Source organism: Schistocerca serialis, chromosome 2 (genome assembly GCF_023864345.2).
Source record: "Schistocerca serialis cubense isolate TAMUIC-IGC-003099 chromosome 2, iqSchSeri2.2, whole genome shotgun sequence".
Taxonomy (NCBI): domain Eukaryota; kingdom Metazoa; phylum Arthropoda; class Insecta; order Orthoptera; family Acrididae; genus Schistocerca; species Schistocerca serialis.
The window spans coordinates 940,974,831-941,002,688 of NC_064639.1; the positions used below are offsets into that span (position 1 = coordinate 940,974,831).

The window sequence follows — 27,858 nt, forward strand, 5'->3', positions numbered from 1 at the left end:
CAACCTATCCATTTCCCTTTTTAAATTTTCTAACCTACCTGCCCGATTAAGGGATCTGACATTCCACGCTCCGATCCGTAGAACGCCAGTTTTCTTTCTCCTGATAACGACATCCTCTTGAGTAGTCCCCACCCGGAGATCCGAATGGGGGACTATTTTACCTCCTACATTACATTAGCTTGACAGGAGCAAAATGGGTGGGGGAGGAAAAAATGAACCCAGTCATGATCTATCAAATGTACTATTTCAAACTTCATCTTTTGTGGCTTGATTTAACGATGAAACACTTTGGATCGTTGGAGAACGATTTGGTTTCTGCTAATGTATGCCACTAACATTATGAGATACTTCCTTTCAAAGTTTCTTCCAACTCCACTACATCTTTCACTGCACAATATTATGTCAGACCACACAAAAGTCATTGAGCACAAGAACTTTTAAGGGAACAACACCATCAAAATTTACATTCTTAAAAATCCGAATTTTACAATATAATAAAACTGGTTATCATCCTTTTCTACAAACTAATCCCCTACTCAACATTCATTTGGTGAGCCATAATCTAAACTCAAATTGATAATCTGGTATAATTTTTGACCCCTACAATTTACCAACTGACTAATTTGTCAGTTTTTGTACTACTTTCACATTAAAATCTCCTATAGTGAGTTTCTAGTGAGGTTTGATATCATTTAACTGTTTTGTGACATCACAGAGGTTGGCCTGAAACATAACCATGTTGGTGCATAAACCTTCAGTTTACATGGAATATCTTTGGTTTATTTTTTAAAACAAGCATTGCTACTCTGTCAGAGTCCTTTAATATTGATTTTTTTTAATGCTCTCATCTACAAAACATCCTAGATCTGAATTTCCTCCCAGACTGCTCCTCTGTAATGGTTTAAAGTGGGTTCCAAGAATCATAGCCATGGTACATTAGATGACCTGGGCCTGAGGAGCTTAGTGAGACACAAACTGTGCGAGAACCTTGACAGACATATGGTCACACTAATCTCAGCCAAACTCTAGTGCTTCTGTATCTCAGGACCCCAAGATCAACGTGACCAGTTAGCATGATAATCATGTACCATCAGAATATTCAAGTTACCACACAATTCCATAATTTAACATTCAGAAGAAAAAGAGATTGCCACAGGAGAGGAAAATGGCGGTGAGCTGCTTCAATCCAGTCAGAAAACCTGGAAGGAAGGTGGAACAATCTCATAAATCAAGCCATGGGCAAGGCAAATGTTTGATTGAGAATTACCGCGACAGTCATAATAAACTGTAATTCCCTCGTGAAGGTAATTTACAAACTCAAAGTCAATCAATTCATGAACATTACTCGTCAGCCTGTGGCCTTTCTTTAGTTAAGGAGAAAAATTCAAAGAAGATATGAGCATTCTATTAGGAGTTTATTTAGGTTGCATGGGAACCATACAAAAATAATGAATAAACTCAAATTAGGAATGATATAAGAAATGTGCTGTGTCTTGCAAAAACTTATATAAAATTCGGTACAAATCAAGAAACACATTGCTCCCTCCAAATTATATTTCATGTACTGGCCACAAGGGAAAAATGAAATCTGGGATAATACAGAGCATTACCAGTACCTTTTCTTCTTGAAGAATGTAGGTGGAACAGGTAGAGACAAATGATTTGGGTATCTCTCAGGCAACTTATGCAGTGCCCATGTAGAGGTACATCAGAAACATGATCTATTGAAATCCACAACTATGCATACTTCTCAAATTCTATCTTCATAAGAAATGTTTCTGGCACCTAAACAATCCATTTAGCACTGCCTTACATCCATCAGCCCAACACATGTAGGTTATAATCTTCAATATACCTTTCAACTTACTTTGCTGAAGGAAATCAGGAATGTAACATTTCAGTTTCATTACAGAGAAAATAACAACAATATGGTTAGTTATATATGTTTATTAACAAAATATAAATTGTAATTACACAAACATTCAGCACAAAAAATTAATAATGGCAAAATACTTTATGATGCAGTCTATGAACTCTATTGGAAGTGTTACCAACTTGTGCAATATCATTAGATTACTCCCAAAAGACGCATAGAAAACTTTACTGATGTTCCAAGCAATGCCAGAAGTCCCAAGTATGCAAAACCACCTTGCAGTCTTTTTGCTGGATCTGGAACATAACATGGGACCATGCAAAAACGGCTTCCTTTTTATAAATGATGCATAAATTACACACTATTTTTGCTCTGTGTTCTTACATATGAAACCATCAACCATTTGCAACATCACATGGTCAATATCCATTCTGGTAAGATTATGGCTTGTGTTACACTGCAATAGCTGAATTTGCAACAAATAAAATGTAGACATCACTACAAAACTTTTGTAAAATACACTGTATTATGAAGTAATGTTTTATGCACATACTTCAGAGTACCTAAAACTGCTAAACCCAACACCAGGTATACTTTTCAAAATGTATCCCCATTAATAGGATTGCCTAACATCTGTTCAATCCAACACACAGTGGACTGTGTAATATTTAGTGTACCTTTCAATTTATTTTATATTGAGTACTTGAACAAATTGGCAGAATATTTTAATAAAAGGTATTCACATCATTAATTTGTGTAGCAATGAACATATTAAAAACACACACACGGCATATAATTCTACTAATTAGCAGCTTATACCATTATTTATAAATCAATATAGCTGAAAGTAAACAAGTTGAACAACAGACTATCTAAAGAGAGAGAGAGAGAGAGAGAGAGAGAGAGAGAGAGAGAGTGAGTGTGTGTGTGTGTGTGTGTAAGTGTGTGTGTGTGTGTGTGTGTGTGCAAGTGTGTGTGTGTGTGTGTGTGTGTGCAAGTGTGTGTGTGTGTGTGTAAGTGTGTGTGTGTGTGTGTGTGTGTGTGTTTTTTTTTTTTTATTTGTGGTTTTAGGGCGCAAAACTTCTATGGTCATTAGCGCCCAGCCCGTGACATAGAAAACAGGAAAAAAACGAAATTTAAAATCAGCAGCAATGGGAACAAAATCATAAAATTTGAGTAACTAAAGGCATAAGGAATGCTTAAAAATCCACTATAAAAAGGGGTTGGTTGTCCCCCAAAAAAAAGCTTCAAATGACTGACGTCATTTCACTGTCACTAATAAACTGTAGAACGCGGTCAGCTGAGCGCGTGTCATCTGCTAAAATCGACGATAGATCAGGCGATAGCTGTAGACGGGAGCGTAACGGATTAAAATAGGGGCATTCAATTAAAAGGTGTCTGACCGTCCACAGCTGAGAGCAGTGGGGACAGAGTGGGGGAGGATCACCGCTTAAAAGATGTCGATGACTAAAAAGACAGTGCCCTATCCGGAGTCGAGCTAAAATTACCTCCTCCCGACGACGCGTTCGGGAGGAAGAGGTCCAAGCGCAAGGAAGGGCTTTCACTTCCCGCAATTTATTGTGGGGAAGTGTTGACCAATGCGCATGCCATAAATGAGCAGCTTGGCGGCATAAAACGCTCCGTAGATCGGTAAACGGAAGAGACTGAATAGCTGGTCGAGGAAGAGAGACTGCAGCCTTGGCCGCTATATCGGCCGCCTCATTTCCACAGATACCAGCGTGTCCCGGGAGCCAGAGGAACGCCACTGAGACGCCCCCCAGGTGGAGCAAGCGCAGACAGTCCTGAATCCGGTGGACCAGAGGGTGCACAGGGTAAAGAGCTTGGAGACTTAGGAGAGAGCTGAGAGAATCTGAGCAGATTACGTACTGTATCCGCTGATGGCGGCGGATGTAGTGGACAGCCTGGAGAACAGCGTAAAGCTCCGCAGTATAAACCGAACACTGGTCGGGAAGCCGAAAGTGATTTGGGGTGTCGCCAACAATATAGGCACTCCCTACACCTAACGATGTTTTCGAGCCATCGGTGTAAATAAATGTGGCATCCGTCATTTGTGCACATAGAGCAGCAAATGCCCGACGGTAAACAAGCGTAGGGGTACCATCCTTGGGAAATTGACATAGGTCTCTGAGCAAGTTGATCCGGGGACGGAGCCAAGGCGGTGCTGTACCCCAAGTTGTCAAGAAGGTTTTAGGAAAGCGGAAGGAAAGAGAATGGAGCAGTTGACGGAAGCGGACTCCCGGGGGTAGTAGGGAGGAGGAGCGGCCTGCATACCCGACATCAAAGGAGGCGTCGAAAAAAAGGTCATGCGCTGGATTAGCAGGCATGGAAGACAGATGGCTAGCATAACGACTCAGAAGGACTGCCCGCCGATTGGACAGCGGAGGTTCAGCAGTCTCAGCATAAAGGCTTTCCACAGGGCTGGTGTAAAAAGCTCCAGATACTAAACGTAATCCACGGTGGTGGATAGAGTCGAGACGCCGAAGAATAGACGGCCGAGCAGAGGAGTAGACTATGCTTCCATAATCCAATTTCGAGCGCACTAAGGCGCGATAGAGGCGGAGAAGGACCACTCGGTCCGCTCCCCAAGAGGTACCATTCAGGACACGGAGGGCGTTAAGCGAACGCAGACAGCGAGCCGAAAGATAGGAAACGTGGGAGGACCAGCACAGTTTTCTGTCAAACATAAGACCCAAGAATTTAGCGACGTCGGAAAACGGAAGGTTGACAGGACCTAGATGTAAGGAGGGCGGAAGAAACTCCTTACGTCGCCAAAAATTTACACAAACGGTCTTACTGGGTGAGAAACGGAAGCCGGTTTCGATGCTCCACGAGTGGAGGCGATCGAGACATCCTTGAAGACGTCTTTCAAGAAGGCTGGTCCGTTGAGAGCTGTAGTAGATCGCAAAATCGTCCACAAAGAGGGAGCCCGAGACATCAGGAAGGAGACAATCCATAATTGGATTAATGGCGATGGCAAACAGTACAACACTCAGCACGGAGCCCTGGGGTACCCCGTTTTCTTGGGAGAAAGTACGGGAGAGAGTAGTGTTCACCCGCACCCTAAATGTGCGCTCTGCCATAAATTCGCGAAGAAAAAGGGGCAGCCGGCCTCGAAAGCCCCAAGAGAACAGTGTGCGGAGAATGCCTGTCCTCCAACAGGTATCGTATGCTCTCTCCAGATCAAAAAATATTGCTACCGTTTGGCATTTCCGGAGAAAATTGTTCATGATATAAGTGGAGAGAGCAACAAGATGGTCAACGGCAGAACGATGCTTTCGGAATCCGCATTGGGCTGGTGTTAAAAGACTGCGGGACTCCAGCCACCAAGCTAAACGGTAATTCACCATACGCTCCAAAACCTTACAGACACTACTCGTGAGAGAAATGGGGCGATAGCTAGAGGGGAGATGTTTGTCCTTTCCAGGTTTCGGAACGGGAACGACAATAGCTTCCCGCCATCGCCTGGGAAAGGTACTGTCGGTCCAAATTCGATTATAAAGGCGAAGGAGGTAACGCAGGCTATGGGTTGATAAATGCAGCAACATTTGGACATGGATACCATCCGGTCCTGGGGCGGAGGAGCGAGAAGAAGAGAGTGCATGTTGGAGTTCGCGCATGGAGAAAACAGTATTGTAGCTTTCGCGATTGTGAGAGGAGAAAGCAAGATGTCGCACTTCCGCTGCACGTTTCTTAGGGAGAAACGCTGGCGAGTAATTTGAAGAGCTCGAAATCTCAGCAAAGTGCTGACCCAATGAGTTAGAAATTGCGACGGGGTCCACTAAGGTATCATGCGCGACAGTGAGCCCAGAGACCGGGGAGAAACTAGGCGCGCCTGAGAACCGTCGAAGCCGACTCCAAACTTCCGAGGAGGGAGTGAAGGTGTTAAATGAGCTAATAAAGTATTTCCAGCTTGCCTTCTTGCTATCGCGGAGGACGCGACGGCATCGCGCACGGAGCTGCTTATATCGGATACAGTTGGCCAAAGTTGGATGGTGACGGAAAATGCGAAGAGCACGTCGCCGCTCACGTATTGCGTCACGGCATGCCTCGTTCCACCAAGGAACTGGAGGGCGCCGGGGCAATTCGGAGGTGCGTGGTATTGAACGTTCCGCAGCTGTGAGAATAACGTCGGTAAAATGTGTGACCTCATCGTCGACGCTGGGAAAGCGACGGTCATCGAATGTCGCTAGAGACGAAAAAAGTGTCCAATCGGCTTGGGCAAACTTCCAGCGACGCGAGCGCATATATGGCAGTTGAGGCTGCAGTCGAAGAACACATGGAAAGTGGTCACTCGAGTGTGTATCACCAAGGGCGAACCATTCGAAGCGCCGAGCTAGCGGAACAGTACCGACCGCAAGGTCCAAATGAGATAAATTTGCCGTGGAGGCAGACAAAAATGTGGGGACCCCAGTGTTGAGGCAGACTAGATCCGCTTGGTGGAAGACGTCTAGCAATAGTGAGCCATGTGGACAAGGATGTGGAGATCCCCAAAGCGGGTGGTGGGCATTGAAGTCCCCAACCAGCAAATAGGGGGGTGGAAGCTGATCAAGAAGATGAAGGAGATCAGCTCGTGCCATTGGTGTAGACGATGGAATGTATACCGTACAAAGAGAGAACGTGTATCCAGAAAGGGAAAGACGGACGGCGACAGCTTGGAAGGAAGTGTTTAAGGGGATTGGGTGATAATGGAGAGTATCATGGAGCAGAATCATGAGTCCTCCATGGGCTGGAGTGCCTTCAACAGAGGGGAGGTCATATCGGACGGACTGAAAATGAGGGAGAACAAAGCGGTCATGGGGACGCAGCTTTGTTTCCTGAAGACAGAAGATGACCGGCGAGTAGGATCGTAAAAGGATCGACAATTCCTCCCGATTGGCGCGAATGCCGCGGATATTCCAGTGGATAATGGACATAGGGTGAACAGAAAATGGAGGAACGTGACCAAGGGTGCTGTCAACTCAACGACTGCTCAGAGCTTGCGACCGACAGCATGGAATGGCATTCAGTCGAAGGCAGAAGATCCTGATCCATAGGTTGGTCAGGAGCAGCTCCTGCCACCAACGATCGGCCAGTTGACCGGCCACCAGCAGTGCGCCTCGGCGACACAGAAGATGGCCGAGGGCGATTTCCGCCAGGTGGTGCTGTAGATGGGACACGCCTTGGCGGAGAAGGAGAGGAACTGTGTTTCTTCGTAGCCTTCTTGGAGGTATGTTTAGATGAAGGAGGAACCGATGGTTGTGAAGTTGCGGTACGTAAAAACTCTTCACGAGAATGCTCTTTTTTCGAAGACTTGGCGTCTGACTTTTGGGCTCGAGATTTAACAGAACCCGATGAAGGGTGAGCCATAGAGTGGGCAGGCGAAAGGGGTGAGGTTGAACGGGCGATCTTTGCGCTGGCCGATCTGACGACCGTGGTACTAAAGGTGAAGTCGCAAGTCTGCGTGGCCGCCTCCTTTGTTGGTCGAGGAGAAGCAAGGACAGCGCTGTATTTACCTTTCTGAGGCACGGTGGGCTGTCGACTGGCGAGTAACTTTCGAGCAGCAAAGGTCGACACCTTTTCCTTCACTCTTATTTCCTGGATGAGCTTTTCATCCTTAAAAACGGGGCAATCTCGAGAGGAGGCAGCGTGATCACCCATACAGTTGATGCAGCGAGGGGATGGAGGTGGACAAGCACCCTCATGGGCATCCTTGCCACAAGTAACACATTTGGCCGGATTGGAACAGGACTGGCTGGTATGATTGAACCGCTGACATCGATAGCAACGCGTAGGGTTTGGGACATAAGGGCGAACGGAAATTATCTCATAGCCTGCTTTGATTTTTGATGGGAGTTGAACTTTGTCAAATGTCAAGAAGACAGTGCGGGTTGGAATGATGTTCGAATCAACCCTTTTCATAACCCGATGAACAGCTGTGACGCCCTGGTCAGACAGGTAATGCTGAATTTCTTCGTCAGACAATCCATCGAGGGAGCGCGTATAAACGACTCCACGCGAGGAATTTAAGGTACGGTGCGGTTCCACCCGGACAGGGAAGGTGTGGAGCAGAGAAGTACGCAGCAATTTTTGAGCCTGGAGGGCACTGTGTGTTTCTAACAACAGGGTGCCGTTCCGTAATCTGGAACAAGACTTTACAGGACCCGCAATTGCGTCGACACCTTTCTGTATAATGAAAGGGTTGACCGTGGAAAAGTCGTGATCTTCGTCAGACCGAGAAACAACAAGGAACTGTGGCAACGATGGAAGAACAGTCTGTGGCTGAGACTCAGTGAACTTACGTTTGTGAGCAGACATAGTGGAAGGTGAGGAAACCATTGCGGAAGAATCCCCCATGATTACCGGCGTCTCCGATGGCGCGCTCCTCCCTTGTGGGGGCCCTCGCCGAGGGCACACCCGCCTTAGGTGATTGTTCACACCTCAGGTCACACCTCCCGACAAACGGACGGAGGGACCAATCGGCACTTTCGGAAGGTATCAGCTCGGGTAATCACCCCTCCCTGGGCCTGGCCGTTACCAGGGGGTACGTACGTGTCCTACCTGTCTACCCGGGGCGGGGAATTACGCGTTACCCCGTCACCGGCTACGCATGGAAGTGCGTGGGTCGGCCTTCAGACACGCACAGGGAGGAAAGAAGAGAAAGGGAAAGGAAAGAAGAGGGGGTCTCAAACGCCGTAGCGGAGAAAAGGGCAAGGAGAAGAGGGAAGGAAAAGAGAAGGACAGAGGAAGGACGAGGACTGGCAAGTGTAAGAGCAAGGAATTTGGAACAGTTTCGAGCGTCCGTCTCCGGACGTAGGCACAAACCATACTCCCAGAGGGGGAGAAAGGAAGGAAAGAGACAGAGGTGAGGGGGGGGGGGGGGGGGGCGAAGATGGGGGACGGGGAGGGATGCGGAAAGGGAAGGGAAGGTATGCAGCCCGGAAAAGGAAGGAGGGCCACATTAGCTCGGGGTCCCGTGCTCGCTACGCACGTGTCCACAAAAGAGTTGTGGACCCCCTGGGGGGGTGTGTGTGTGTGTAAGAGTGTGTGTGTGTGTGTGTGTCTATCTGCTTGACAACACTTTCTACTCCATAGAAGACTTTCTGAATACAAGGCAATTCAAAATAAATGTAGCAGTTACAAACAATTTTAACTTTGTAATGTACAGTGATACATTCTTGATAAGAATTACAGACAAAATAAAATAATATTCATATGGAACCAACATGATGTACCAGTATGGAGTTTTGCAAATTTTAACTCAACTGCTGAATTTGCTGTACTGGATATGACGATGCTGTGTTCTCTTCTTGGCCACTTATATGACCAGAGCTGACATCAATGGATTTCTTTTCATGGATAATGTGAAAGACCTTGTGTGTGTACCACCTCTGCCAAAAACAATTCCAGAACTCAAAATGTACACTTCTAATGTGACTCCTCACATGTAAGAGCTCTGGTTTTCTTTGGTGCAATTTATTGATAAATGATGTACTTCCGGGTGTTCTTCCTTTCATGCATAAAATGGAAACAACAACTTCGCAGAACACCTGAAAATGCACAATTACTCTACAAATGCTTCAGAATTTTGGCATGAAATGGTTTATCACTCAGATATTGTCCCTGTAAGCAAGGGCATCATATAGAACACCTAAAATGATGTAAAAAAAAAAAAAGTGAGCTCTTTCACATTCTCCACAACAGTTTAAGCCATTTGTAATTGCTAATTTTCATTTTGAAATGCCCTGAATATACCGAAAACAGTTAAGTATAAATCACTGTTTATAGCTTCAAGACAATTATAAAAGTGGTCAGCATATTTTTTAATGAGAAAGTATTCTCCAATTTTAAAACAGACTCATTCCACATCGTAGTAAGAGATTGCAATTATTATCCAATGAACACATGAATAACTAAACTTACTCTGGTGATGTCCAAGCTAATTTATTGGATATTGGTCTGTACTGCCTGGAAGTTATTTTGCAACACCTCCATCATTTGAAAGCACTCAGTGTAAAGAAGATAATGTGACAAAATTATAATTATCAAGCAGAAAATCCTGGTTATGCTCAATGGTTCTTGGCTAATATCTGTGCAAAATATCTCTTACAAGGATTATGATGAAGATTGTAAAATGTAAGCTTTCACACCGGAACTGTCACAATTAATGGAATATTCCATTCTATTGTGCAGTGGTTGAAGGGATTTCACTTTAAAACCCGATGTTTCATTCCCAACTGCGGAGGACATTTTCAAGGGGGATCGTAGCCTTGTTGACAGCCCGATTCACAACCTGGCTCGCTACTGACTACAGCAAAATTCCACTTCTGTGCGGGAGCTCGCGGAAGCAAAATTTTGTTGCAGTCAGTAGTGAGACAGGGTGTGAATCGAACATTCCACAAAGCTACGATCCCCCTTGAAAATGTCTCCGCAGATGGCGACGAAACATCCGAGTTTTAAAACTCTTCAACCACGGCGTAATAGCCCGGAATATTTTATTAATTGTATGATGAAGATTGTGTACCAGTCACACCAGTAAGCAACTGATCAGTATGCCCAATCTCATCTTCGAGTTTTGCTTTTACACGACCCAACATAATGTTTGTCAGGAGGAGCACTCATAGTAATTTGCTTGATGCTTAGGTCCAATCCCTGTGCCTGTAATCCACATATTTTGTTCCATTTGAGACCCACCCATCCCAAAGTCCCACATTTCACAATTAACAATGGACTGAATGATAGCATAGACTGCATCAGGGAAGTATACTTGGCATGCAAACTGGCAGATGGGGTGCAGTCTGCATCACCCTTCAGCCGCATGTTGATTGTGTAACATGGTGTTTGTATTACTACAGCAGTCAGCATGCCGTAACTACTCTTGTTTTTTCTGCACTACCACCAAATCAACTCCAACTTGTAATGTTGTATTTTCTTTTCTATAATTGTGTAATGATGAAAAAAAAACTACTACTATGATATCAACCCTGCTCACTACACTTTCCAACCAATATGAATCACCACAAAACCCTGGAAGATAGGAAATACTTATGGTAGAGAAACAGAAAGAAGTGTCAGAGAATGGGTAACTGAGATCTTGTCCTCACAACAGGTTGGTCCCTCTAAACCCTAGTGTCTGCGTGAACTAATCCTCCTTTCTAACGTTCCTCAGCTCAGTAATCCGTCTTCCCTGAAGAAGAAAAAGAAGATGAAGAAGAAAAAGAAGATGAAGAAGAAAAAGAAGATGAAGAAGAAAAAGAAGATGAAGAAGAAAAAGAAGAAGAAGAAGGAACTAATACTGAAAAGAGCTGGGAACAGTTTTTTCACTTAAATGTGTCTGCTGACAGTGCCAGAAGTTTGCCCCCATGATTGTAAGTTTTGGCCATCCACTAAGTCTCTCCGTAATTTTTCACTTCTCAAGGCAATAACAGAAACATCACAACAGAAGTAGCACATCATCACTTTCAGGAATGTAGGTGCATCCAAACTGCCTCCCAGCAGGCATTGGGGGGGGGGGGGGGGGGGGGGGGAAGAAAGAGAGAGAGAGAGAGAGAGAGAGAGAGAGAGAGAGAGAGAGCTATTATTGTTTGTATCTTGGGAAATACATCATCATGACAATTTGGGTTATTTGTTTAAAAAAGATTAATGTTTAACTAATATCTCAGTTTTTATAATTTTTATCGTGGAACATTTATCAATGGAAGATAGCTGTATGTGATCCAACTGCCACAGTTAATTGACATTCATTACCTAAGTATAACAAAAATCAAAATTAGTTCACATTTACACTATGTGCTGCCAATAACTTTGTAGCCAACATATTCACGCAACGTCTGTATCCACTGAGTTATAAAAATTTCTACTTCTTGCACGCAGCATTCGTTAACTGCCTACAGTTATGGTTTGTACTCTCTGTGATTGCTAGTTATTTCTCTAAGCACCAATTTTTAACCCCTTTTATACAACTGTTATTGAAATTATTTTTTTTTCATTTAAATCACTCCATGACAGCCATTAAGCAATTTGGTAGATTACAGATATTTTAAGACATACATCTTCTCAACTCGAGGGGAACTTACCGGATGGGACACGAAGGTCAAGAAAATTACAGCTGAAGTGCACTAATATATTAAAACATAGAAGCACAAAATACATTACGGTAGAACAATAAAGTCAACGAAAGCTATGAACAGCATATCAAGATCAATGAGGAAAGGTATCTCCGCTTCCACAAAAAAATTTAACTACAGTACACTACCATTCTATTACATGCCTACACATCACAATCACGTATAAAAAGTAAAGAGCAGGAAGAAAAGGAATACTTACTGCCAGTGTAATAACCCTTTGCATAAGCAATGCGGCCGGCCAGCCACACACAGCCTGCAGCTGCAGATATGACAGGGTGTTCAAGACCACCCAGCAATAATAGAGTTAGGAACTGTGGGTAATTCTCCAGCCTGAAAAGAATGATTTTAACATTCAGAGTTATGACACAGATCAGTGTGCTACAGCGACGTGTCAGATAACATTAAAAAAAACTGGTAAATTCCAGCATGGACCCAAGGCTGGTTAACATCAACTGATCTGTCTGTCCGAATGTTATGTGGACATTACATTTGTGGAGACACATTGTAGTGTGTGGACTGAGGTCTAAAAATCTGGCATGTGAAATGTATTCGAGTAAGGTGTTTGCTCAATTTAGTGTTTCATGTCTTTGTGTTAATTATAAAATGGCTACTAACAAGGGAAACTCCTCATTGCACCCCCCTCAGATTTTGTGGAAAGAGGGCCCAGTGGACAGCCCATGAAAATCTGAACACAGATCAAGCATGAAAATAGGAAGAAGGTGTACTGAATTGTGTGAAAAAAAAAAAAAAAAAAAAAAAAAAAAAAAAAAAAAAAAAAAAAAAAAAAGCTAAGTAGATACAGTGAACAGTCCAAAGACAAGAAATGCAATATAGAGGAGCCTGAAAGGGCAACAGCGTTGTGGTTAAGTGATCACTTTGTTGGACTCCCAAGCAGGCTAGCCATGTTCAAACCTCTTTCATGCTGATTTTTTTCCACTGTCCGCTGTATTCAAATTTGCATCTGTGACATGGTGTAACGTCCGTTTGCAACAGCAAGGTGTAAGGAAGGGACCTATAATGACAGCTGATTCTGCACAACTCCTCTGTCAGCAGCCAAAAGGAAGTGGTTCTCGAATTGGAACCACAAACGTTTGGCGACAAGGAGACAAGTCGACCGAATCCTCCTCCAGAAAACACGTCTGGTGTGTCATACACAACATTAGTGACAGTACATGTCATATCATAGGCATCTTTTACCGATGCAATTAATTTGTATGCCTGGTAAGTCAGTGAGATATGCCTCCTTGCCAGATTTAAGTGTTCATGTGAATGAATGTGATCACTCCCAAAGAAATGATGAAAACGTAAGTTTGTCAAATGTAAAATGAACGCAATGATTTCACAATCACACAGTTTCTCTGTGCTGTGTCAAACCACGTTTTTAACATTTTTGAAGGTGCGTTTTATTTTGGAAGTTCTGACCTTGAATTCTTTTGTTGTTAACGTAGTTCACAATCATTTATTTGTTGTTTTCATTTCCGTAAGACATCTATGTGGTATCTCACCTGCTCTCACTATTCATCACGTTTACTTGCAAGAGTAACATATTCTTACCACATGACTCATATTATATAAACAATGTATAGTATGACAACTGCCAAGATGACAGAAAGAGAACAAACATTTCAATGATCAGACGGACAGTTCATAATGTGAAAAAAACTAATAAATAGATAAAAAGAAATGCCATCAGTGAGTTTTGAACATGACCTGTCTGCTTACAGCCCAATACTATGACCACAACGCCGCAGTTGTTAATTACTGGTCAAGATGTGATCAAGCAAGCTGGGATAATTTTAATTCCCCTCTTGTTTTGCCATCTGGGTCCTTAAAATTCATGTTTTCATGTTTAACTGATTATCGTTACTATACATTAGTATAATCTGCACTATCATTAAAAAGAAAGATTGGCCCTCAGTTTTAAAGAATGTAGCACCAGATCTAATTTTGTGCTTAGTTTTATGTATTTAATTGATTTTCTAATTTATTTTGACTATGCCTAGTTAATACTTTTGTTACAGGATGAAATCAGTAATTGTTTTGTAATTTAAATTCTATTGTTGACTTATAAACAAATATAAATTCTGTAATGATTACAAACATTTGGAGGAACAATTAACAGTATGCTTAAAGGATCTATTTGGCTTTATTCGAAAACATGTTACCAAAGCAAGCCCTTAATTAATCACAAAGTAATTTTCAGTTTCGTCAAAAGTGTTGTTTGTGTAACGATATCTGTTAATTTCATCACTTAAACAAATAATTTGGCCTAACTCTTGCAGTAAAGGAAACTGTAAAAAAGAATGAAGTTTTTGATGTATTCAGTTAATTTAATGAGTTAAGTTTCAACTGTAATTTCTGTAAATTAGACATAAAACAATGTACAGTTTCAGTGTCTATTATTGTGAGGATATATAAGGGCCCAATTTTTGGTCCCGAGACAGTCAGTCCATGGTAGAATTTCAGACAACAAACCTGTGTTGGTTAGATCAACAACAATGCTTCAACTTAACTGTGAAATAAGTAACATTATCGGGCCGTGTGTTAAAACAGTGACAGTGTCTGTTCCATACGTACCTTCCTATTCAAGAACTGTGAACTTTGTGGTTAAGCTTTTACTGCTCGTAGATGTTCAACAGTAAACTATTGTCGATGTTTGCCTACATAAAATGTGTATATTGGGGGAGGAGAGGCAGGGGCAGAGGGGGGGGGAGGGTGGTGGGGGGGGGGGGGAGGGGGGGGGGGGGGAATTGTGAACAGTGAAAGTAAAGAACTGTGGAACGCAAATGTGCACCTCACGGCTACATCATTTAAAGTAGTCAGTGTTGAACTTCCAAACCCCATTTTTCAGCCAGTGTAGCAACGCAGTACGTAGACACCAAGGACAACAAACGAAGAAATAAAGCAGGCGAACGTCACAAATATTGCACTTAACCATTCTTTTGGAACACGTACTTCAGATGATTAATTTCGGACTTCAAGTGGTCCTCATCAGAAACAGTTTTTGCTCTATATACCAACGTGTTCAAAGGCTCTCTTCTGAACAGGGTGGTGGAAACTCTGTGCATTAAGGTATAAATAGGTATGCACCAGCTTACGGTACATACTGTGTTAACCGAAGGGGCATGCACTACACTTTAAAGTGGCCCAAACACAGAAATCCTCGAGGTTCCCATAAGGTTATCTTTGACGCCCCAGTACAGGTCCTCCTCGCCCAATCCATCATTGTCCATATCAGCTCTTTAGGTGTAGATGTCACCTCACCATAGCAACAAAATGTGCCATCACACATCCTCGGGCACTGCTCTATGGGAACATCTCAAACAATATTGAAAGACGATGCTGCAGAAACTGATGTTAATTCTGATCACTCGGTTTGTTTAATGATAGGTACCACCCAATAAGATGATCACCTAGTATCGCTAACCACAAAGTCAATGAGAAACATCACCAACATGGAGACTCATTCACAGCATGTGGTGCAAGTGGCTCTTTGATTCTGTTTACAACTTCACATCTCAAAAAGACCACACCACGTACCAGCAAGCAGTGTTTACACAGAATCATGTTGCCAGTGGCTAGTAACCACAAAGATGCAATTATCTTGCAAACTGTTTATTTGCATAGCTGCATTTACTGCGACTTCTTTGCTTCCAGCATTGTGTACTTTCAACTGTACACATTTACACCATTAATAATGATTCACCCTGTACTTCTTTATGAACATTACATTAACAACAATCTCTTTTCTGTAAATGTTTCACCAGTAATTGCCATAACACAAGAAAAATTTATTACACTGCTCACAGCACATCTTTGATTGGCGTGTGAAGTATTTAAAACAAATACACAGAAATATTGTAAGAATGACTTGTCACAAGAAACCAGTTGTAAGACATAGTTTAGTTCGATGCAACATAGAGGAACATTATAAATAAATACTTCATTCTGCATATAGGAGATGCACCAGGATTTCGAGAAGGCACAAATAGGATCAACAATTAGGAAACCTGGGAAGTGAGTCAGCAATCAAATTAATGATTTCTAAAACTGGTGTTCAAGCTGTTTACCGTGTCCTGCAAGGATGAAAAATCAGCCCACGTGTTGCATAACACAGGTTTATTAGGATCCTTGAACTAGGTTTCGACAATTATAAAATTATCTTATTCAGAAGGAAACTGTAATGGCTAGGAATTATACATTGTTTACAAAAGGAACAAGTAAATAGTGTTTAGCATGACTCCTAGAAAATAAAAAAAACTTCCTACTATACTAATTTATTTTAGCCAAGTAATAAAAACCTTGCTCCACGATTCTTATGAATATATTAAATTGGTGGGTGTGTTGTATTAACCCTATAGCTGTCACGCAGGGTGTTCAGAAGACCCTAGTCATTACTACTGACGTATTATTACATAATGTATAGTAGTGTACATTCACAATCTTTGGTACCTTTCTAGGTAGTAATGTGAGAGCCAAGTGTAAAAATAGAATCGATTAAGGAAGCCAGAGTTCCAAGAAAATACACAAGGGTGTTGTCAACACACTGTGCAACTACTCTCTATGTTACTGTGCACTGAGAAAGCTTATAGCTGTATTCCGTAACAACTGCATGTCTGTTGTCACTCCATGTGGTTAACTCAGCAATGGATCCTTACGAAGTAGAACTCAAAAGAGAGTGAAAGCTTCTACAATTTATATTAGATGACAATCTTCTGAAGGAGAGGAAATGGGCAGCAATTAGGCTCTCCCTCTCAACAGCCACATGGAAACAGAGCATGAAGACAACATAGAATCACATGTAAGTACAGCAGATAATCACATCACACGTGTCTTCTTTGTTGGAAATGATAAGGCTACTAAGCGAATGAAGAACTGTTAGTCACAATGTTAGAACTTAAGTGTAGATCTTTTAAATTCACTTCCCTGGTGTGAAAGCTGTTGCAAAAGCTGTAAAACCTCCCATGGACTGTTTCGTGATATGTATTTATAAATGGTGTCATAATGAGAACAATCACATGGTGCACAAACATCCGCATACACGACACTGCATCAATTTCACAAGAGACCATGATGCCAAATCAAACAATGAGGAAAGAATCAAGTCTCTCCTTAGTCAATTGACATTAGTAAGGCATCACCGGGCAGGCCACGAAAATTTAGAAAATTTATGGAATAGAAATAGTTTTTGAGTTACAAAAAGATTTCATGCAACAATGAGTTTGTGACACTTTTGTTTCTTGTTGCACTGTTCGGGATTCAACAATATTTGAGACAGACCACAGTGTTTGCTCGCCTAGCTGAATTCAGACAAGTGTTAAAAGAGTTATTTCTGTCGAACTGAAATGTAGAAATAGTATTCCAACAGCCATTAGCTTTTTATTTAGACTACCAGTTTTGTCTCCTCAATAGAGTCACTTCAGACCCTGTAGTATGAATGACAAAAAGTATATAACAGGGAACCCACATGTAACAGCTAATGTTACACGTATGAGGAGCACACATTGCTCGTGAAGTCTTCTACGGAAACTAGGGACAAATATTTGTTCCCTGTTACATACCATATTTATACGATTATAAGATGAGGTTTTTCCAAAACTCTTCAGTTGAAAAATACAGGGTCATCTTATACTCGCAGCTTAAACTACTGTTGCGGAAGTCAACATTTTTACGTTGCTTAGTAGACTGATATAGGGGTTGTTTTACATTTACAGATGAAGCTCTGGCTATTGATGTCACATGCAGATTTATTTTGAAATTTCAGGGTTGGGCAAACAGTACTCATGCTCGAACAGGCTCGAGAGTTCCTGATACATTGAAGCACCCGATGCAGTATTGAACTTGCTCGAACAATCACGTGTCATTTGATTAACACAGCGCTAGTGCAAGAGTTGCAGGAGAAACTATGAACTACCTACCACAACAATTTATTGCTCAGCTTAAAATCACACACATTTATGAAACACAAGAGGACATAGCATTCATCTTACAAAGCTCATTTGCAATTAAAGTTCCCGTACACATATGGATACCATATATAAACATTTGCAGTGCTTTTTAAGTAAAGGTAATATTGAAAGGCTAAAATTTTGTCCTTCAAAAAAATTTTCCAATTCCATACACAAATTAATATTTTATTTGGTTATTAGAGACAATAATTATTAACCAAATGGGTTGCAAATGAAAAATTTGGTCACTTTTCATGTATCAGAATACCACGAAAATGTGTTACCACTTTTAATCAGCTTTAGAATGAGATGGTGACATACAATGAAAAAAGAAAATTAATCCATAGTTAAATGTCTAGAACCGAAACTAATCATATTAAACAGACTGTCGTTGTTACTGCGAGAATAAATCACAGTGGCTACATCCATCGTGGAGACAGTGCCAACAGACATCACAGGACGAGCAGAAATTTGAGAATTGGACTGAATCGTAATCGTAATCTTATTTACTTATAGGTTGCCACTGTTATATATGACTTTCACTCTAAAAGATACTGCGGTTGGGTGTTCCAAATCTGCTTGAGCACAGCACTATGGAAGTTGGAGGGAGGAGCTGTGACACCAACTTGGCTGGAAACTAGGATGAGTGTGTGGAGCGGAGTGGTGAGCAAGTAGCAAATTTCGTCATGCTGCCAACCAAGGAAATCTACACTGCATGTTGTTGTTGTGGTCTTCAGTCGTGAGACTGGTTTGATGCAACTCTCCATGCTACTCTATCCTGTGCAAGCTTCTTCATCTCCCAGTACCTACTGCAGCCTACATCCTTCTGAATCTGCTTAGTGTATTCATCTCTTGGTCTCCCTCTACGATTTTTACCCTCCACGCTGCCCTCCAATACTAAATTGGTGATCCCTCGATGTCTCAGAACATGTCCTACCAACCGATCCCTTCTTCCAGTCAAGTTGTGCCACAAACTTCTCTTCTCGCCAATCCTATTCAACATCTCCTCATTAGTTATGTGATCTACCCATCTAATCTTCAGCATTCTTCTGTAGCACCACATTTCGAAAGCTTCTATTCTCTTCTTGTCTAAACTATTTATTGTCCACGTTTCACTTCCATACATGGCTACACTCCATACAAATACTTTCTGAAACTGACACTTAAATCAATACTCGATGTTAACAAATTTTTCTTCTTCAGAAACGCTTTCCTTCCCATTGCCAGTCTACATTTTATATCCTCTCTACTTCGACCATCATCAGTTATTTTGCTTCCCAAATAGCAAAACTCCTTTACTACTTTAAGTGTCTCATTTCCTAATCCAATTCCCTAAGCATCACCCGACGTAATTCGACTACATTCCATTATCCTCATTTTGCTTTTGTTGATGTTCATCTTATACCCTCTTTTCAAGACAATGTCCATTCCATTCAACTGCTCTTCCAAGTCCTTTGCTGTCTCTGACAGAATTACAATGTCATCAGCGAACCTCAAAGTTTTTATTTCTTCTCCATGGATTTTAATACCTACTCCGAATTTTTCTTTTGTTTCCTTTATTGCTTGCTCAATATATAGATTGAATAACATTGGGGATAGGCTACAATCCTGTCTCACTCCCTTCCCAAAGACTGCTTCCCGTTCATACCCCTCGACTCTTATAACTGCCATCTGCTTTCTGTACAAATTGTAAACAGCCTTTCGCTCCCTGTATTTTACCCCTGCCACCTTCAGAATTTGAAAGCGAGTATTCCAATCAAGTAAAGCTGCATGCCCTCGGGAAAAATTACGGCTGTAGTTTCCCCTTGCTTTCAGCCGTTTCAGTTAATATAAACCATTTCTTTTTGTTGTTTCTCCTTGTATTATCAAAATGTAGGCAGTCAATAAATGGCCTCAGTTTGGACTAGGTATAATGCAAAAATTTTAGGCAGATACTTTGCCAACAAAACAGTTTGGAATTTTCAGGGTCGTCTTGTAGTCAGGTAAATACAGTACTTGTACGACTGGATGCTTTTTGTCATTCATACTACAGGGCCTAACGATGGCTACTGAGGAGTCTAAACCGATAGCCTAAATAAAAAGCTATAAAAATACTGATAGCCTACATACAAAGCTATAAAAATAATGGCTGCTGGAATAATACTTTTATGATTCATTGACCAGCCATTGTCCCACTCTCCATAACCACAAGACGGAGTTATGTTTAATATTTATTCGATGTGTGAATGTATGATGAAGGATGAACAATTGGTTGCATTTAGAGGCAAATGCAGTTTCCATCAGTATATACCAAGTAAGCAAGTCAGCACAATGTACATTTATGTAAAAAATGGAATCCCCTTCATGCCAATGGCAGACTTTTGTTCTACAGACTTAGTGACCCTCAGGACGCGGCAACGTGAGGAAGGTATCACGAGGGAGTTTGTAATGGCCTCGGCATACCTTCCTTATGAGGACAGTGATCCTCCTCCTCAGGAGGTGAGGAGACTGACAGAAGCCTATGCACAACAGGGCAACCAACTATTGGTTGGATGCGATGCTAACGCCCACAACTTAGTGTGGGGCAGCACCGACACCAACAGTAGAGGTGGGTACATTCAAGAATTTCTTCTTGCTAATAACTTAAGAGATCCTCAATAGGGCCAAGGAACCAACATTTAGGAATATAAGAAGGGAAGAGGTAATTGACATAAACCTCACTTCCTCTTTGATGGGCAGTTATGTCAAACAATGGCATGTGGCTTTAGAGCCATCCTCTTCAGACCACTTGTATATTAAGTTCGAGGTTGAAATAGGCATTAGACAGACCATGTCCTATATGAATCCCCAGAAAATGGACTGGAAGGCTTATAGGAGGGACCTCGACACAAGCCTATCGGAAGTCAGTACTTCAATAAGGAACCCAGTAGAGTCTGAGGAGGTAGCAGAGGCAGTGACCTCTGTCATGACCTCATACCATTACAACTGCTCAATCACCAAGAAGTGTATGAATAGGAATGTATCTTGGTGGAACAACGAACTGGAATCACAGAGGAAACAGGTACGAGGACTGTTTAACCTTGCGAGAAGGAAAGAACAATGGGCAGAATATCGCGAGGCCCTTGTCAAATACAATCTTGCAATTAAGCAAACAAAGCAGGCGTCCTGGAAGGTATTCTGCGACGAGGTAGAGGGTACGGCTGCTCGGGCCAACTTCACGAAATCCTCACTAAAATACCAACTAATCCTGGAGGAACTTTAAGGAAAAGGGGGAAGGGAGTATACAAGGACAGCACATGAAATGCAGAAACTCCTCCTCAAGACTCATTTTCCTCAATGTACTCTGACTGACAACGTAAAGCAGGAGGAGACCCCTGTGAGATATCGGTTTTCAGGCATTCGAAGGGAGAACTGGGAATCTGCCAGAGAATGTGTTGACCACAGTAAAATCCAATGGACAGTGGGAACATTCCAATTGCTCAAGTCACCTGGCCCAGAAGGAATTTTTCCAGCGCTCCTGCAATAAGCAGGAGCGAACTTAATAATATTCCTACGCAGGTTATTTAGGGTTAGCCTAGCAGCAGGGATCATTCCTTACGTCTGGAGGGCAGTGAAGGTTGTCTACATTCAAAAGCCAGGGAGAACTGGCCATACCAAGACCAAGGATATGAGGCCAATCAGTCTGTCCTCCTTTCTTCTTAAAACATTAGAAAAACTGGTCAACATGCATGTTAGGGAGAGGAGGTTAACTAGGGTCACTCTACACATAAACCAACATGCATACCAAACAGGAAAACTGTGTGCAACTGCAGTCCACCAACTTGTTGGGAAGGTGGAGAAAGTGCTGCACCTTCATGTAATAGCCCTCAGCATCTTCTTGGACATCGAAGGGGCTTTTAGCAACACGACCTTCGAACCCATGATTAAGGCAGAAGAGGCGCATGTCTTGGAGACTACCATTTGCAGGTGGATTAGAGCCATTCTTAGTGGTAGAATCAAGAAAAAATTTTAATCAACACCACTAGAGGATGTCCACCAGAAGGGGTCCTGTCCCTTTTACTGTGGAACCTTGTGGTGAATGAACTCATTGTAGAATTGAACTCTACACAGCACTTTTCCCAGTAATACGCAGGATCTTATCATAGTAATACTTGGCAAATTTTCAAGTACAGTCAACAAGCTATGGTGCTAGGAGCATTGAGCATTGCGCAAAATTGCAGGAAACATGATCTAAGGGTCAGTCCTAAGAAGACTGTTGTAGTACTATCCATGAGGAAGTAGATCCAACACACATATTGGAATCTCAAGCTCCTACATGAAACTCTACCAGTGAAGGGGATAGTGAAATATCTAGGGGTAACCCTGGATGAGAAACTTATCATGGACCCCTCAAATAAGAAACACCTCTTTCAAGGTGAAAGGTACTCTAATGAGTACCAGGAGAGCTTGTGGTAAAAACTACACCATGGCAGTAAGACCTATGATCACTTATGAGGCTACAGTGTGGTGGAAAAAGGTAGAACAGCAGGTAGCTGCTAAGGAGCTTGCTAAAGAGATTGGCCTGCTTAGCTATTACACGCAGAATTAGCAGCACACCCACTGCTGGGATGGGAACCGTACTAGACATGTCCCCATTACACCTGTGGGTAAAAATGGAGACAGGAGCTGGAACACACATGTTAAAAACTGGCAAAAAATGGAACTCAATGGGGTATCCAGGATCTCACACTAAAATATTGAATCAGGTAGGCATAGGTATGGTTGGGGAAATACTGGCAGACTATATAATAACCCCCAGCTGCTTCAACAAGCCTTTCAATGTAGTAACTGGAAGTAGAGCGCTCTGGGAGAAAAAAAATTTCGACACCATACTGGGGACATAGTCTGGTTCACTGACAGTTCGAAAACAGATCAAGGTGTTGGGGCTACGGAGTGCAGCCAAGGCTGGAGAATGCAATCTCTCTAGGGACGATGGCCACTGTGTTTCAAGTAGAAATATCTACTATCAGGGTGTGCATGGAGGAGAATTTGCAGAGGTGCTACAGAGGTCATAGCATTTTCATTTATTCAGGCAGACAAGCAGCCCTGAAAGCAATGGCAGCCTCTGCAACAAAATCAAAGAACGTGGCAGAATACCACAAAGTCCTTGTGGAACTATGGGAAAGCATTAGCGTAAACCTATTGTGGATCTCTGGTCACTCAGGGATTAGTGGTAATGAGCAAGCCGATTGTTTGTTCAGGATAGGGGCGATGACACCATTTATTGGACCGGAACCTGTCCTGACAGTCACCAAGGTGATGATCAAAATAAAACTAGGAGATCGGACAAGGAGACAGCATGTAGAATATTGGGCTAAGGTCCAAAAGTCTCTCAATCCTGGGCTTGAACAGGAGAGAAATGAAACTCATGATTGGACTATGGACAGGCTATGGGAACTTCAAAAAACACCTACGTACAAAGGGGATATTGAAGAAGACCCCAAATGTAGGATGTGTGGAGTGGGCAAGGAAACCGCATCACATTTGATCTTGGAATACGAGGCATTGGTAAAAGACACAGAATATTCCAATCAACCAGACCTGAAGAAATTGTGTCCAGCAAAGCACTGGTAAAGGATCTCCCCGCACTGTTAACGGCACTGGGTGACTTTACTGGAGACACAGGGAATGATACTCCACAACAAACTCTTGTTTCGGTGCAGGCAGCATCGAACTTGACCAGTTTTGTCTATGCTATCCTGATCAAATCAAATCAAGCAAATCAGCAAAATATGGATTGAAGAGTTTCACCTTGCACTATGCAAGAACATGGTATACTCTGCAGATGAAAATTATGCTAGAAAAAAAACACAGGGTCGCTTTGCATTGTCAAACTCACTTAAGGAGACAGTAAACAGAACTGTACAGCATATCGAAGGGACAGGATGAAAAGTGACACTCGACAATTGGTTGTGTCCCACCCCACTGGCTGTGTAACCCCGAAGAAGAAACTGACAGGAGTAGGAACTCTTAGAAAGAATAAGATGGAGGTACCTAAAGAGTTTGTTTGCATGAGAGTTTGAGAATCAAGAAGCAGCCTCTTGCAATTCAGAAAGGATAGTATAGTTTCATATATGCCAAAGAAAGGAAAAAACATTATCCTCCTTCCATCTTTGCATCACGATGTCATTGACACTAATACTGTGGATGATAAGAAACCAGAAATTATAATAATGTGTATGACCAAAACAGGAGTAGACTTAATAGAAGAAATGTACACTATTATTCATGCTCAAGGTAAACCACACACTAGCCACTACCCTGTTTTACTGAATGATTAACATTGCTGGCATTAACACCTTTATCATATATGCAAGTAATAAAGAGGATTTCCTGGAGTATGCTTTTTTTGTGAGGTGTGAAAAGCATTAGCAAAACTCATAGTGCGCAAGAGAGTGGCCATTCACTCCTTGCCTAAACATCTTAGAAAGAAAGCTGCTGGCGGGAGTTGAAGACGGCAACAATGTGGTGCCTTCTGCACAAAGCCCATGCACTATGCTGTTTGTCCTCTGCACAAAGACTTACAAATTAAATTGCACTGTGCCCGATGTCTGAGAGCCACGCATCTAGCGTACATGAAGAGTGTATGTGACTAAATTCATAAAACCGTTGTAAAATTTGACAGTATAAATGTTTAGTGAAATGTGAAATAAATCTGGAGTACAGAACAAAGAATACCAGAAACAAACAATTTCAAAAAAAAGGGATATACTGACTGTGCTTCAAAAACGTAATCTGATATTTAATACACAAAACACACACACACACACACACACACACACACACACACACACACACACACACGAGAAAGAGAGATTACAGAACTTGAATACATACGTATTTTGGTGTGCTCTCTGAATGCAGTTGAATTGATCATTGTCTTTGCTATACATTGTTGGATATGGTATGTTGTACTTCTTTCGTGCAGCCCCAACCTAGAAATTAAGGATGGACAACACATATGATAACTTTTGGAAATAATCACACAGGACATAATCACACAGTGAAATTAGGAAGTTGAGAAAAGTAATTTATTATCTACACATTAAAATAACACATGCAGCCTTATGTCACTACTTTATATCTAAGAGTCACCAAGAATCTAGAGTCAAGTGAGGGAACCATGAGTAATGAAAGCAAGAAATTAAGTTTGACAGAATTGTTATCTGGTACAGCTTTCACTCAAAAGTTCAGTACATCCAAAACCAACATGACTATTTAATGGAGAGATACTACTTATGTTGAGATGTAGATTGTAATAACCGTAATTTTTAAATTACAATAGCTTTCACTTTCAGTCTGTATCTCACATGCCACTTCAGGTGCGGTTCTTACTGACATCATGTAGTGCCAGTATGATGGATGCAGAATCATTGAACATATTCTCTGTTTGAATATAATAAATTTCCTGGAGTGGGAGAAAGCTTCTGTCCACAAATCAGTAGTTTTAGTCTGCACTGCTCATATGAAGCTCAGCTTGTCCTTTTCTCTCGTGGGATCATGTAAACCAGGGATGAAGGGCAACCTGTGGATTTCATATTCCCAGGTTTCTGTAAAGCATTAGATACAATGCCACACTGCTGACTGCTAACAAAGGTACAAGCATACCTCGGAATACGTTCCCAGGTATACGAGTGGCTCAAAGACTTCTTAAGTAACAGAACCCAGTATCATGAGAGTAGACTGCATTGCAAATACATTGCAGCTTTCTCTTACTGACTGGCATTTCACTTTACTGTTGGGAGAGCATACTTCACAGTACGTGCACTGTAATTACTGCCTTGCCAGTTTCATGTGCTGAAGGGAGACGGGATTAATAAACACTTTTTATTGCCCAACAATGTATCCTTTTCTTAATAATCTGACATCATAGGATATTAATTCAATATTACATGAGAAAGCACATTTACTGTCTTCAAAATACCCATTTTAAGCAACAAACAATGTAAAATTGCAAACTGAAGAGCCATAACAACTTGCTGCCAAGAGAAGTATGAGGAGGAAAAGTAGTAACATTTTGAAACAGAAATAAAACAAGCAAACTTTTTGTAGCAATTTTATTTTTTCCATGAACACCTGCACTTTAACCCACTTTTCTACATAATTCCCAGCAATACTTAGGCACTTATATTATACAGTTAACTTTTGAATACCATCCTCATAGAAATCTGCCGCCTGACAACCATTGCAACAGGGTTGTTTTAGATCTTCATCGTTGTTGTGGCACTGACCACCCAGATGCTTCTTTAAATGCAATAATGCATGGTAGTTACTGGACACTAGATCAGCCAGATGATCCGATCAGCTCTGGATTTCGATTGGCCACATGTGTGGATGGGCTCTGTCATAAAGCAAAATGATCCCCTTACTAAGTGTGCCACACCTATTGTTTGGAATGCATGGCAGAGTCTTTTTAAAACTGGTTCACTTAAATATGTCCATGCCACAGCAGCTAGTATCCAAATTGTAGGAAATACCTCTTTAGAATAGCATATCCTGGAGAAGTAACATTCAGATCCCCCTCTACACGACTTAATTTATGTCTATTGCATCTTTAAGTATACAAATTTTTTCATTCATTTGTACACCTAAAAATAGGCATTTAACCAGTGAGTTACTTAAAGTGTACGTTCCACAATGATTATGTGCAAAGATAATCACTCAGTTTCTTGCCTGTACAAGCAAGGATTTTGGGCCTTTTAAGTTACAGCTCACCACAGGAACATCTCTTAATGTAACAAAAACTATTAGACCTTTGACATTCATGTATTAAACTGTTGTATAAGACAACATCCACAGATAGCAAACAAGCAAGTCTATATATTTCTTTACAAGTTAAACTGTACATAGTTGAAATTTGTTCTTGTTGCTCAGCAAATATATAACAACATATGATCAATGATAGCTCATATTTCACGAAACTGCTATATTAAATCATGCTGCCCTGTTTGTATTTGTAGAAGAAAGATGTTAAAGTGTGTACTTAAGTGCTAGAACAAACCTTGATCCCCTTCCACATAAGTACAAAGATTGAGCCCACTGCAACGAGAACACAGTAGCCGTACTGTGATGGGACCTGAAGGGTAATCATCTCTTCCTTAATTGGTAAACTGAATGAGCTGAAAGCAAATCACTAAGTGTAAGTATGGAATACTAAAACATTTACACATTGCATATTTCTAAAACATTTACACATTCCATATTTCGGCGAAGTTCTGGGTATGTTAATAAATACCATGAAATATACTTTTTTGCCATATCTAAAGGGTCCTTACAATTAGATATAATGTATTTCATTTTGATCGGTGACGAAATTTCGAGAAGTTCACAATTTTGGAAAAGTAATAATTGAAACTCTCAAAAAATGTCGTTATAGTTCATTTAAAAAGAATGTGAAACCTGCATGAAACAACAGGCGCCCGTGAGTTTATTGATTAACAGTTTACATTACGCAAACGGTTGGGTGGCGACCTGAACTGTGAAAGTGACAACAAATACTGTCGAAAATAGCCATTTATAAAATGAAATATACACGAGGAATAGCAAAACAGTAAGAAAAATAATTGTCGATGCGATGTATGATTAATGTTAAGGAACAGTATGTACAGAAATTAATACGCCTATTTTCAGCTCTGAGATAAGAACAAGTAACGACAATCCCAAAAGGCGAAACCGTTGTTCAAATAACTTATACCTTCAAAATGTAGTACTGATGATCAAGACCTACGTAAAACACTACGAAAAAACCGCCGGCACTACTATACTCACGTAGCCATAGTAAGCCCAAATGTTCAGCTTCCACTTTTATATCTCTCTCTATCACAGCGTCGCCGGCACGTATCTTCTATTTTCCGTATTACGTAACCACAAAACCTGCAAGCAAGCATTGCCAACC

At 41.5% G+C, this 27,858-nt stretch overlaps 1 protein-coding gene across 2 annotated transcripts; it reads right to left on the reverse strand.

Annotated features, from left to right (window-relative positions):
- Positions 1-1,929: 1,929 nt before the first annotated feature.
- LOC126458313 (microsomal glutathione S-transferase 3-like) lies at positions 1,930-27,858 on the reverse strand. Of its 2 annotated transcripts, none has more exons than XM_050095262.1 (5): positions 27,732-27,858; positions 26,965-27,082; positions 24,801-24,898; positions 12,197-12,327; positions 1,930-2,169 (listed from the first exon to the last, which is right to left on the reverse strand). In XM_050095262.1, exons 1-5 carry the CDS (start codon positions 27,737-27,739, stop codon positions 2,069-2,071), a joined length of 456 nt encoding a protein of 151 aa, XP_049951219.1. In that variant the 5' UTR covers positions 27,740-27,858; the 3' UTR covers positions 1,930-2,068. The 2 variants fall into 2 exon arrangements, with proteins under 2 accessions (XP_049951219.1, XP_049951220.1); XM_050095263.1 differs by having other exon boundaries at positions 27,658-27,813.